At 43.3% G+C, this 12,331-nt stretch overlaps 1 protein-coding gene across 1 annotated transcript in view; it reads left to right on the forward strand.

Annotated features, from left to right (window-relative positions):
* LOC115200949 (MAGUK p55 subfamily member 2-like) overlaps positions 1–12,331 on the forward strand; it is a 58,947-nt gene that overhangs the window by 14,776 nt on the left and 31,840 nt on the right. Inside the window, exons 2-5 of the mRNA XM_029764096.1 lie at positions 6,093–6,193; positions 10,133–10,309; positions 10,664–10,819; positions 11,049–11,276. Of these exons, the coding sequence (XP_029619956.1) occupies positions 6,093–6,193; positions 10,133–10,309; positions 10,664–10,819; positions 11,049–11,276 (662 nt within the window). The remainder of the gene's footprint in view (positions 1–6,092; positions 6,194–10,132; positions 10,310–10,663; positions 10,820–11,048; positions 11,277–12,331) is intronic.

A 12,331-nucleotide genomic window follows, 5' to 3' on the forward strand; every position in this document is an offset into this window, starting at 1 on the left:
GCAGCCCCGTCGATGAAAATGGGGGCGTGCTTGGTCCTCTTTTTCCTGTAGTCCACAATCATCTCCTTTGTCTTAATCACATTGAGGGAGAGGTTGTTGTCCTGGCACCACACGGCCAGATCTCTGATCTCCTCCCTATAGGCTGTCTCGTCGTTGTTGGTGATCAGGCCTACCACTGTTGTGTCGTCTGCTAACTTAGTGATAGTGTTGGAGTCGTACCTGGCCGTGCAGTCATGAGTGAACAGGGAGTACAGGAGGGGACTGAGCACTTACCCCCGAGGGGCCCCTGTGTTGAGGATCAGTGTGACGGATGTGTTGTTAAGGTTAGGATCTTGTTAAGGTTAGCATCTTGTTAGGATTGAGGAGAGGGTAATCTGATCCTAGATCTGTGGTTAGGAGCTAACAATATTATAGTGGGAGGCATGACCCAGGGTCTGTGTGTCTCCAAACTGCAGCACAGGCACTCCTAAGGGAGCTAATTAAACTGCTTAGCTGTGCTACAATTGGACACATCCTCTCTGAGTGACATATCACACCCTCGTTAGAGAGGGATGCCTTGTTAAGAAGTGATGACATGGGCAAAATAACTTTAGTGGATTCCCACTGTGACTTCTCTAACAATTTACATGTCTGTTGAATTGCTATTTGTTGGTGATGGGACAAGACAGTGAAGATGAACAAAAAGCTATCCAACAAAATGAGGGATGAATAAAGTTCTGAGAACAAAAGCCACTGACTCCATCGTTCAGTCAGCCAGATTGTTATTGTAAAAGAGAATGTGTTCTCAACGACATACCTGGTTAAATAAAAATCAGTCAGTCAGTGATAGTTAGTCACAGGAGTGGTGCGTGGGTAAAATCAAAAAGCCATATTGCAACCTATGTGTTGTGATAATTGCGTTGTTTGCTCTATAATTAGTTAATATGCCTTGATGCCGTTAGGCTATATATACAGTGGTTCTTCCTTTAAAAGTTTTGAGCTTATGCCACGACCATTTGTGGTAGATGGTGGCAGATTGTGGTAAATTGCGTCATTCTGGCAAGAATGGCTGGCGCTTAAATGACGTGCCATAGAATTCTGTGGCACCCCACAAGCTGTGCTGCAGTACGCCACAACTTTTAAAAGGAAGAACCACTCTATGCCTAACGCCGAGACAATAAAAAGACACAGTGGCAGAAAAAAATTCAACCACACATTTGTTTCATTACAAAACCGGAGAGCAACATCCGGTGAAGTCCACAAAACATATTGTATGTAACAAGCATTTACATGATTTACAGCATGGTCAAGCAAGGTCATGTTTCTGACATTTTCGGATGACTAAACAACTATTAATTTAGAACCACAGAGAGTTACCGCAAGTTGCAAAGAAAACAGGAGCTGCCTCCTCCATTCCAGCACCATTTCAACTTCAACATGATCTAACCATGTATGCTTAGTCTAATACTACAACTAAAAGATACCAAAAACAGTTTAGTCCAATCAACGTTAGCTAAATATGATGTGGCTGTCCATGGTACTGATTTATGTGTGTGGTGTGAACGCGTACGTGCGTGCAAGTAGAAAAAACATGTCGACTCACCCAACTTGTAGAGAAACACCAATGCCATCCTCCTCTCTTTCATATTGATGAAACGGTCTATCACTCTGTCATACAGTACATGCTTTTAGTTTTTGTTGTCCTACGCTACCTGGCTAAAATACTTTCTCTCTAGGCTAACTTCCTTTCATGGGCAACGATACGCCAGGCTAGCTAGTTAACATTAGCATATTACATCTAGCTACATGTTGAACTTCCATCCTCTCAGGCCAGGGACACAATGTATGAATTTATGTTTGGATCAGAATCGGCGTTATGGTCATTGGTCAGTATGGAGAATAAAATAAAACCACAAGTCCAAATCCCAATCTCCATCCATGACTAATTTAGGAAAGGGAGAATTTTAGATCCTGGGACTAAACACCTCCCTCTGCAACTGGATCCTGGACTTCCTGACGGGCCGCCCCCAGGTGGTGAGGGTAGGTAGCAACACATCTGCCGCGCTGATCCTCAACACTGGATCTCCCCAGGGGTGCGTGCTCAGTCCCCTCCTGTACTCCCTGTTCACCCACGACTGCATGGCCAGGCATGACTCCAACACCATCATTAAGTTTGCAGACGACACAACAGTGTAGGCCTGATCACCGACAACGACGAGACAGCCTATAGGGAGGAAGTCAGAGACCTGGCCGGGTGGTGCCAGAATAACAACCTATCCCTCAACGTAACCAAGACTAAGGAGATTATTGTGGACTACAGGAAAAGGTGGATCGAGCACGCCCCCATTCTCATCGACCGGGCTGTAGTGGAGCAGTTTGAGAGCTTCAAGTTCCTTGGTGTCCACATCAACAACAAACTAGAATGGTCCAAACACACCAAGACAGTCGTGAAGAGGGCATGACAAAGCCTATTCCCCCTCAGGAAACTAAAAAGATTTGGCATGGGTCCTGAGATCCTCAAAAGGTTCTACAGCTGCAACATCGAGAGCATCCTGACTGGTTGCATCACTGCCTGGTACGGCAATTGCTTGGCCTCTGACCACAAGGCACTACAGAGGGTAGTGCGTACGGCCCAGTACATCGCTGGGGCTAATCTGCTTGCCATCTAGGACCTCTACACCAGGCGGTGTCAGAGGAAGGCCTACTCCTGACCAGGTAATCAAATGACTACCAGGACTATTTGCATTGTGTGCCACCCCCAACCCCACTGTTTACGCTGCTGCTACTCTCTGTTTATCATATATGCATAGTCACTTTAACTATACATTCATGAACATACTACCTCAATTGGGCCGACCAACCAGTGCTCCCGCAAATTGGCTAATTGGCTCTATCTGCAGTGCTCTATCTGCATTGTGTCCCACCCACCACCCGCCAACCCCTCTTTTACGCTACTGCTACTCTCTGTTCATCATACAGTGAGGGAAAAAATATTTGATCCCCTGCTGATTTTGTACGTTTGCCCACTGACAAAGAAATGATCAGTCTATAATTTTAATGGTAGGTTTATTTGAACAGTGAGAGACAGAATAACAACAAAACATCCAGAAAAACGCATGTCAAAAATTTTATAAATTGATTTGCATTTTAATGAGGGAAATAAGTATTTGACCCCTCTGCAAAACATGACTTAGTACTTGGAGGCAAAACCCTTGTTGGCAATCACAGAGGTCAGACGTTTATTGTAGTTGGCCACCAGGTTTGCACACGTCTCAGGAGGGATTTTGTCCCACTCCTCTTTGCAGATCTTCTCCAAGTCATTAAGGTTTCGAGGCTGACATTTGGCAACTCGAACCTTCAGCTCCCTCCACAGATTTTCTATGGGATTAAGGTCTGGAGACTGGCTAGGCCACTCCAGGACCTTAATGTGCTTCTTCTTGAGCCACTCCTTTGTTGCCTTGGCCGTGTGTTTTGGGTCATTGTCATGCTGGAATACCCATCCACGACCCATTTTCAATGCCCTGGCTGAGGGAAGGAGGTCCTCGCCCAAGATTTGACAGTACATGGCCCCGTCCATCGTCCCTTTGATTCGGTGAAGTTGTCCTGTCCCCTTAGCAGAAAAACACCCCCAAAGCATTATGTTTCCACCTCCATGTTTGATGGTGGGGATGGTGTTCTTGGGGTCATAGGCAGCATTCCTCCTCCTCCAAACACGGTGAGTTGAGTTGATGCCAAAGAGCTCCATTTTGGTCTCATCTGACCACAACACTTTCACGCAGTTGTCCTCTGAATCATTCAGATGTTCATTTGCAAACTTCAGACGGGCATGTATATGTGCTTTCTTGAGCAGGGGGACCTTGCGGGCGCTGCAGGATTTCAGTCCTTCACGGCGTAGTGTGTTACCAATTGTTTTCTTGGTGACTATGGTCCCAGCTGCCTTGAAATCATTGACAAGATCCTCCCGTGTAGTTCTGGGCTCATTCCTCACCATTCTCATGATCATTGCAACTCCATGAGGTGAGATCTTGCATGGAGCCCCAGGCCGAGGGAGATTGACAGTTCTTTTGTGTTTCTTCCATTTGTGAATAATCGTACCAACTGTTGTCACCTTCTCACCAAGCTGCTTGTAGCCCATTCCAACCTTGTGTAGGTCTACAATCTTGTCCCTGACATTCTAGGAGAGCTCTTTGGTCTTGGCCATGGTGGAGAGTTTGGAATCTGATTGATTGATTTCTTCTCTGGACAGGTGTATTTCATACAGGTAACAAACTGAGATTAGGAGCACTCCCTTTAAGAGTGTGCTCCTAATCTCAGCTCGTTACCTGTATAAAAGACACCTGGGAGCCAGAAATCTTTCTGATTGAGAGGGGGTCAAATACTTATTTCCCTCATTAAAATGCAAATCATTTTATAACATTTTTGACATGCATTTTTCTGGATTGTTTTGTTGTTTTTCTGTCTCTCACTGTTCAAATAAACCTACCATTAAAATTCTAAACTGACAATTTCTTTGTCAGTGGGCAAACACAAAATCAGCAGGGATCAAATACTTTTTTCCCTCACTGTATATGCGTAGTCACTTTCACCATATCTACATGAACATACTACCTCAATCAGCCTGACTAACCGGTGTCTATGTAGCCTCGCTAGTTTTATAGCCTCACTGCTGTATATAGCCTTTCTTTTTACTGTTGTTTTATTTCTTTACCTACCTATTGTTCACCTAATACCTTTTTTGCACTTTTGGTTAGAGCCTGTAAGTAAGCATTTCACTGTAAGGTCTACACCTGTTTTATTCAGTGCACGTGACAAATAAACTTTGATTTGATTTGATTTGAGATAGCTAGCTAGCCACCGGAGGACAACAAAACAACAACGAGATGCAACAATTCAAGTTTCTTTCTGTCAGTAATGACGTTTGGCTTGCAATGTGATTGGTCTGAAGCCAAATCCAAACTGGCTTCCCTTGATACTTTCTTTTGGTGCCCCAGGACCATTTACAGCTGAGCTCATGCAGTTTAGCTCAACGCTGATTGGCTATTATTTTATTTATTTTTTTAATCAAGGGAGACCAAATGTTTGCTGGCTTCCCTTGCATTCAACGCTACGGGGCGGCAACAATGTCATACTCTTTCTGACCAGACAGCATCAGATATATATGCTGCACATACTGAGAGAGAGGGGTGCTGTTTCGTTCGCTCTGATGCTTTCTCCAGTGAGACATTCAGCCTCTTGCTAATTGAAGGACATTTATGAAACACAGAGAGACGAGAGATAAAAAAAAAGTAAAAAATTCTAGTTACATTTTTTGGGGAAGCCTGGCTTCCTTTGGCATCCATGAATACACGCCACTAGTCAGTCAACTTTACTTTAATGCATCCCTTTTGTGACGTAAAACCAGTGGACCAACTGCACTGCCAACCTTCCTAGTAATACAAGTAGAGTTGTTGACGTGACTTTGTCAGATCGTACAGTTCCCGCTGCCCCCAGTCTCTCCCTACTGTGACTACATCGGAGAGATACAAGAGAGAGAGACTGAGGAGGAAGGGAAGTAAAATGCTGTCACCACTGACAGAAAGAGACTTCAAAGGGAAGTGAATGACAGTGGTGAAATTGCTCTGTCTGTCTCTGTCTCTGTCTCTGTCTCTCTCTCTCTCTCTCTGTGTGTGTGTGTGTGTGTGTGTGTGTGTGTGTGTGTGTGTGTGTGTGTGTGTGTGTGTGTGTGTGTGTGTGTGTGTGTGTGTGTGTGTGTGTGTGTGTGTGTGTGTGTGTGTGTGTGACTATACAAAAGAAAACCATGGGAGGTGCATAAAACCAGTAAGTACACACACTACCAGTCAACAGTTTTAGAACACCTACTTATTCCAGGGTTTTTCTTTATTTTTACTATTTTCTACATTGTAGAATAATAGTGAAGACATCAACACTATGAAATTACACATATGGAATCATGTAGTAACCAAAAAAGTGTCAAACAAATCCAAGTATATTTTATATTTGAGATTCTTCAAATTGCCACCCTTTGCCTTGATGACAGCTTTGCACACATTGGAAAAGGGGAACGGTGAGTAACCTGTAGTCCTAACTGTCCTCATCTCTGTGTTTGTCTTCAGCCATGCAGCAGGTTCTGGACACTCTGAGTGACAGCACCAGCTCTACCATGGCCAATGACCTGGACCTCATATTCCTCAAGGGCATCATGGAGAGCCCCGTGGTGAGAATATATGTACCTACAGAATACCTACAGTATACTTACTTGTCTATGGTGTTTTTTTGATGCAAAAAAACACTTTACAAAATAAAATGCATCATTATTCCCATACCATTATTAAAGAGAATCAGAACAATTATGCTACCCTCTGCCTATTGGCTACTTAGCTTATTCAAGCCTGCCTCAAAATACAACACTGCCCCTTTAAGACAAAAAAAAGCTCTTTACCTGACTCGCTTTTCAAAGATGTCTAGAAAAATGCACACATTTTGTGCTCTTGTAAGAAGCAACCACTCTCCCCATTGCTGACTACAAATTATCTATAACTGAGCTAATAACTAATTAGCTAGCAAAGGAATTGAACAAATGTATAAATGTGCACACGTGGCTACATATAGCTCTCGCTTTGATCTCAAAACAAGCACATCTACTCACAACGCAAGTTCTGTTAAAACAGTCCAGTTCAAAGTCAATGGCACAGAGCCATATATGGCAATGGTCTATTTGCATACAGGCTTACTGCAGCTCTGATTGGTTATGGCACACCCGTCTGTGTAGAGGTTGAGTCTTGCCTGTCAATGCAATAGAATCCTACTCAGATGTGTTCTGCCTACTACAAAATCTCTTGCATAGTTAGTTTTGCATGCTAAGTCTTGCATAGTATTGCTAATATTGCATTGATTCGATCACAATTCCCCCAGTAAAGGGAAAAGTTGATAGTGTTAACACGGGGAAAACTCAAGAAACGGGGAAAACTCTTGAAAGTTGAGTGTAGTTCAGTCTCGCACTTCTCTGCGTCAATCCAGGGGGAGCTGCAAGCCCGTGCATGCGCACAGTTTAGAGGAACAGTGGTCCCGTTGTGGCTCAGTTGGTAGAGCATGGTGTTTGCAATGCCAGGGTTGTGGGTTCGATTCCCATGGGGGACCAGTACGGAGAAAACAAATGTATGAAATGTATGCATTCACTACTGTAAGTCGCTCTGGATAAGAGCGTCTGCTAAATGACTAAAATGTAAATTAGCTGCACCTACCAATAATATTCTTATCATGTTACTAAATGTATCCAGAGTATTTTCAGATTTTGTTATCAACAAATGTACAGTTAATGTAAAATGCACATAAAATCAACAGTGTAATGTTTGCATTCAGTCTTGTGTCAGGTGAACTGTTGTGTCCTCAACTTTAGTCCAACAATTTTCCCATAATCTCCAAACTGTTCCCTTTGAATTGTTACCATGGTTATGCAAATGTTTTTCTTCTGTAAAAAACATTTAAATTTAGCCCTATTCCAAAAATGGCCTTATTCCTATTTAGGCAAATTCCCACGAGTGAAGGGAAAGGGAAAGGGGGATACCTAGTCTGTACAACTGAATGCATTCAACTGAAATGCATTTAACCGAACCCCTCTGAATCAGCGAGGTGCGGGGGGCTGCCATAATCGACATCCACGTCTTCGGCGCCCGGGGAACAGTGGGTTAACGTGTAAGGTTTGAAAAGATTTGACTTTTACAAGAGCTACTAGAATGAAAAGTCAACTATCAAAATTATTCAATGCAAATTGTTTTGCTTTCATTTTGAAATGAACAAATCAACCTTGACCTTAACATTGTAATTATTAACATTACAACATAGTCGTAATTGTTGCGTCATCCAATCAAATGCAGTTGAGGCCTAGGAACTGACAGAAGCTCTGAGCTTTTACAATACCATGTCCTGGGGGATAATGTGTTCTTTTCCTTGCGCTTAGCGAAAGAACAGACTCGCAGGCCCATTAGTGCTGTGTGGTCTTTCTCTCTCTCATATAGAGAGCATTCAGACAGAGTTTTCTGGGAGAGACAAGAAGATGAGAGCTCTTTGGGGAGCACTGCATCAAATGCCTCCAGTTGAAGAAAAGAACAGAGCCCCTCGCTCTCTCGCTTTCGCTCTCAATTCAAATTTAAGAGTTTATTGGCATGGGAAACAAATGTTTACATTTACAAAGCAAGTGAAATAGATAAGAAACAAAAGTGAAATAATCAATAAAAAATTAACAGTTAACATTACACTCACAAAGGTTCCAAAAGAATAAAGACATTTCAAATGTCATATTATGTCTATATACAGTGTTAAAGTACAAAATAAATAAATCAACATAAATATAGGTTGTATTTACAATGGTGTTTGTTCTTCACTGGTTGTCCTTTTCTTGTGGCAGCAGGTCACACATCTTGCTGCTGTGATTGCACACTGTGGTATTTCACCCAATAGATATGGGAGTTTGTCCAAATTTGATTTGTTTTCTAATTCTTTGCGGGTCTGAGTAACTGAGGGAAATATGTGTCGCTAATATGGTCATATATTTGGCAGGAGGTTAGGAAGTGCAGCTCAGTTTCCACCTCATTTTGTGGGCAGTCTTCTCTTGAGAGCCAGGTCTGCCTTTGGCGGCCTTTCTCAATAGCAAGGCTATGCTCACGGAGTCTGTACATAGTCAAAGATTTCCTTCATTTTGGGTCAGAGGGTTCTACCTGGAACCCAAAAGGTTTCTCCAATGGGGACAGCTGAAGAACCCTTTTTGAACCCTTTTTTCTAAGAGTGGATACTGTATCTAAATAAATAACAACAGACTTGCAGGTCTTTTGCTCTATTTGGATTCTTCAGCCTCCCATATTTTCAATTTGTCTGTGAAGTTGCTTACAAAGCCAGACAACAACAGCAGAGGGCAAAGATAGCTATTGTATGGGGGCATAACCTGCCTTTGGCTGTGTTGTTCTCCTGTTCAAGGGCCACTCTCTGAAGCTTGCTCCACCAGCCTTGCCACCCTTACCAATACACATTGTATATGTGTGTGGGTGTGTGTGTGTCACTCTCTCTCTCTCTTTGTGTGTGTGTGTGTGTGTGAGTGTCTGTCTGTTTGTGTGTTGTCTTTCTGTCTGTCTTGTTTAACAGCAGGGGTGCTCTCCTTTCCCTCACGTAAACAAACAGCCCATGGTTGCCAGATCAGATATTAAACAACAGGCCCATAGGAGTATGACTGTCTCTGTGAATCTACCCACAAAACAACATGGCTATTTGTATCTGTTTGGGAGTAACGTAGCAGGATGATTGATCATTTATAATTTACTATTCTATCTTTATATTCTATGCAGCAGCAGACTGTAACGGCTATGTATAGAGATCCTTATTTGAGTAGTCTTCTGAGTGTTCTCATTCATTTATCTAGTGCTTTGAATCAACACTATAGTTATACTGTACCTACCTATGTATGTACTGGTTTATCTAATGGGTTTAAGACAGCATAAGTTGATATAAGGTTAAACCATTTAAGAACTATGCAGCGTTTCAAATGTTTAAATTAAAGGGTTTGCTGTTAATGGGAGCCAAAAATAAACATTGGGAGATTGATGGGTATTAACACATTCTCATTCAGTTCACTAGTCCCACATGGGCGGTGAGGGCTCAGTGCCCTCGGTATGAGAGACAAAGTGAAATATTCATAATAAAACTCAAATATTGATGCTCCACAGCACAGGGAGAAAACACACAGCGTATTTGACTGTTTTAGGGCAGATGCTTATCTTCTGAGACGTGTGTTGTTTGTTTCTGAATGGGAGTTGTACTATGTGTTTATTTTGGGGTTTCCCGTCTTTTCACAATTCATTGACTTTAATGCTAGAAAAGAACTGAGTGAATGGTGAATACTCTGGGACTACGTGCGCTTATTTGTATGGCCTGAGTGCGATGTGAGATTTGGCACTAATTGGCTCTCATTTGGTACTAATGGTCCTGTGTGGCACAGTTGGTAAAAGCATGGCGCTAGCAACGCCAGGGTCATGGGTTTGAGTACAAAAATGTATGCACACACTGCACTGTAAGATGCGTTTGATAAAAGTGTCTGCTAAATAGTGTAGGCTAAAATGACCAACAAAGATTGCTAGTTATTAACAAGAGCGTTTTTTACCTTCAGTTCCCCTCTCCCAGCTACCCTCAGGCCCATGAGAACCTGGAGGAGTCCAAGCTGGAGGCAGTGAGTGACAACAACATGGAGTTGGTGCAGGACATCCTGAAGGAGCTCACTCCCCTCACACACAGGAACAAGACTGCAGACGAACTGGCATGCATACTGAAGGAGCCACACTTCCAGGTCTAAACACTCAATGTTTTAGCTTTTATCAGGGCTGATCTGGGACAAGTTCCCTCTTGTCCACGTACTCTTATTCATTATGATCTGAATGGCCAAACTGATCTTAGATCAGCACTCCTACTGTGAGACTTCTATACTGAGTTTTTTTTACCCATTCTCAAAGAACTTTATCTTATTGAGGGGAAACTGACCTAACTGATGTAGCTACCATGGATGGCATGCTACTGTGTTTAATGTATCGAATGCAGTCTTCTTAAGATCAGTTGTAAATCTTACTAGATCAATTCCATCCTACAGTATGTGTCATGCAATCATCAACATCATTATCCTCTGCCCCTATTGGTCCACACACAGTCTCTCCTGGAAACCCATGATTCGGTGGCATCCAAGACCTTTGAGACTCCTCCTCTCAGCCCTTGTTCCTTCATGGACGCTGCCTTCAACACCCAGCCTGTAGCCCCAGACGCAGTCAGGATGGTGGGCATCCGCAAGGTGTCTGGAGAGCACCTGGTAAGACTCAGTAAGGGGCAAGAAATGCTGAACATCCTGGCAGCCATTTTGAAATGGCTTACTTTACAGTGGCTTACAGTGCAACTGTTTGTTCAGTTTGTGAGTATGGTTCTTAATGAAATGAAAAAAACAAAATGGTGGTCCTTGTTATACCTTTGTTAGTCCTTCTACTCAGTGTCATGGATGTTTTACTCTTCTTTGACTCAGTGCTATATCTTTGCCTTTGTAGGGTGTGACGTTTCGGGTAGAGAGCGGAGAGCTGGTGATCGCCCGCATCCTCCACGGCGGGATGATCGACCAGCAGGGCCTTCTCCACGTGGGTGACATTATCAAGGAGGTGAACGCAAAAGAGGTGGGCAACGACCCCAAGGTGCTCCAGCAGATGCTGAAAGAGGCCAGCGGCAGTGTGGTGCTCAAGATCCTCCCCAGCTACCAGGAGCCTCACACCCCACGCCAGGTGAGTTGACCCTTGATTCCTCTGTGACCCCATACAGTGAACCATATGACCTGCCATCCAGGACCTCTATACCAGTCAGTGTCAGATGAAGGCCCTAAACATTTTCAAAAGACTACAACCACCCAAGTCATAGACTGTTCTCTCTGCTACTGCACGGCAAGCTGTACCGCTGCTTCAAGTCTGCAACCAACAGGACCCTGAACAACTTCCAACCCCAAACCATACGACTGCTAAATAGTTAGTTAAATAGTTAACCAAATAGCTACCCGAAATAAAGAATTCAGACCCCTTCCCCTTTTCCACATTTTGTTACATTACAGCCTTTTTTAAAAAATGGATTAAATAAATAAAAATCCTCATCAATCTACACACAATACCCCATGACAAAGCAAAAACAGGTTTTTAGAAATGTTTGCAAATGTATCAAAAATAAAAAACAGAAATACCTTATTTACATTTGTTTTCAGACCCTTTGCTATGAGACTCGAAATTGAGCTCAGGTGCATCCTGCTTCTATTAATCATTCTTGAGATGTTTCTACAACTTGATTGGAGTCCACCTGTGGTAAATTCAATTGATTGGGCATGATTTGGAAAGGCACACACCTGTCTACATAAGGTCTTACAGTTGACAGTGCATGTCAGAGCAAAAACCAAGCCATGAGGTCGAAGGAATTGATATTCGAGACAGGATTTTGTCTGGGGAAGGGTAGCAAAACATTTCTGCAGCATTGAAGGTCCCCCAAGAACACAGTGGCCTCCATCATTCTTAAATGTAAGAAGTTTGGAACTACGAAGTCTCTTCCTAGAGCTGGCCGCCCAGCCAAACTGAGCAATCGGGGGAGAAGGGCCTTGGTCAGGGAGGTGACCAAGAACCCGATGGTCACTCTGACAGAACTCCAGAATTCCTTAGTGAAGATGGGAGAACCTTCCAGTAGGACAACCGTCTCAGCAGCACTCTACCAATCAGGTCTTTATGGTAGAGTGGCCAGACGGAAGCCCCTCCTCAGTAAAAGGCACATGACAGCCCACTTGGGGTTTGCCAAAAGGCACCTA

The sequence above is a fragment of the Salmo trutta genome, chromosome 10, assembly GCF_901001165.1.
Source record: "Salmo trutta chromosome 10, fSalTru1.1, whole genome shotgun sequence".
Lineage (NCBI taxonomy): Eukaryota > Metazoa > Chordata > Actinopteri > Salmoniformes > Salmonidae > Salmo > Salmo trutta.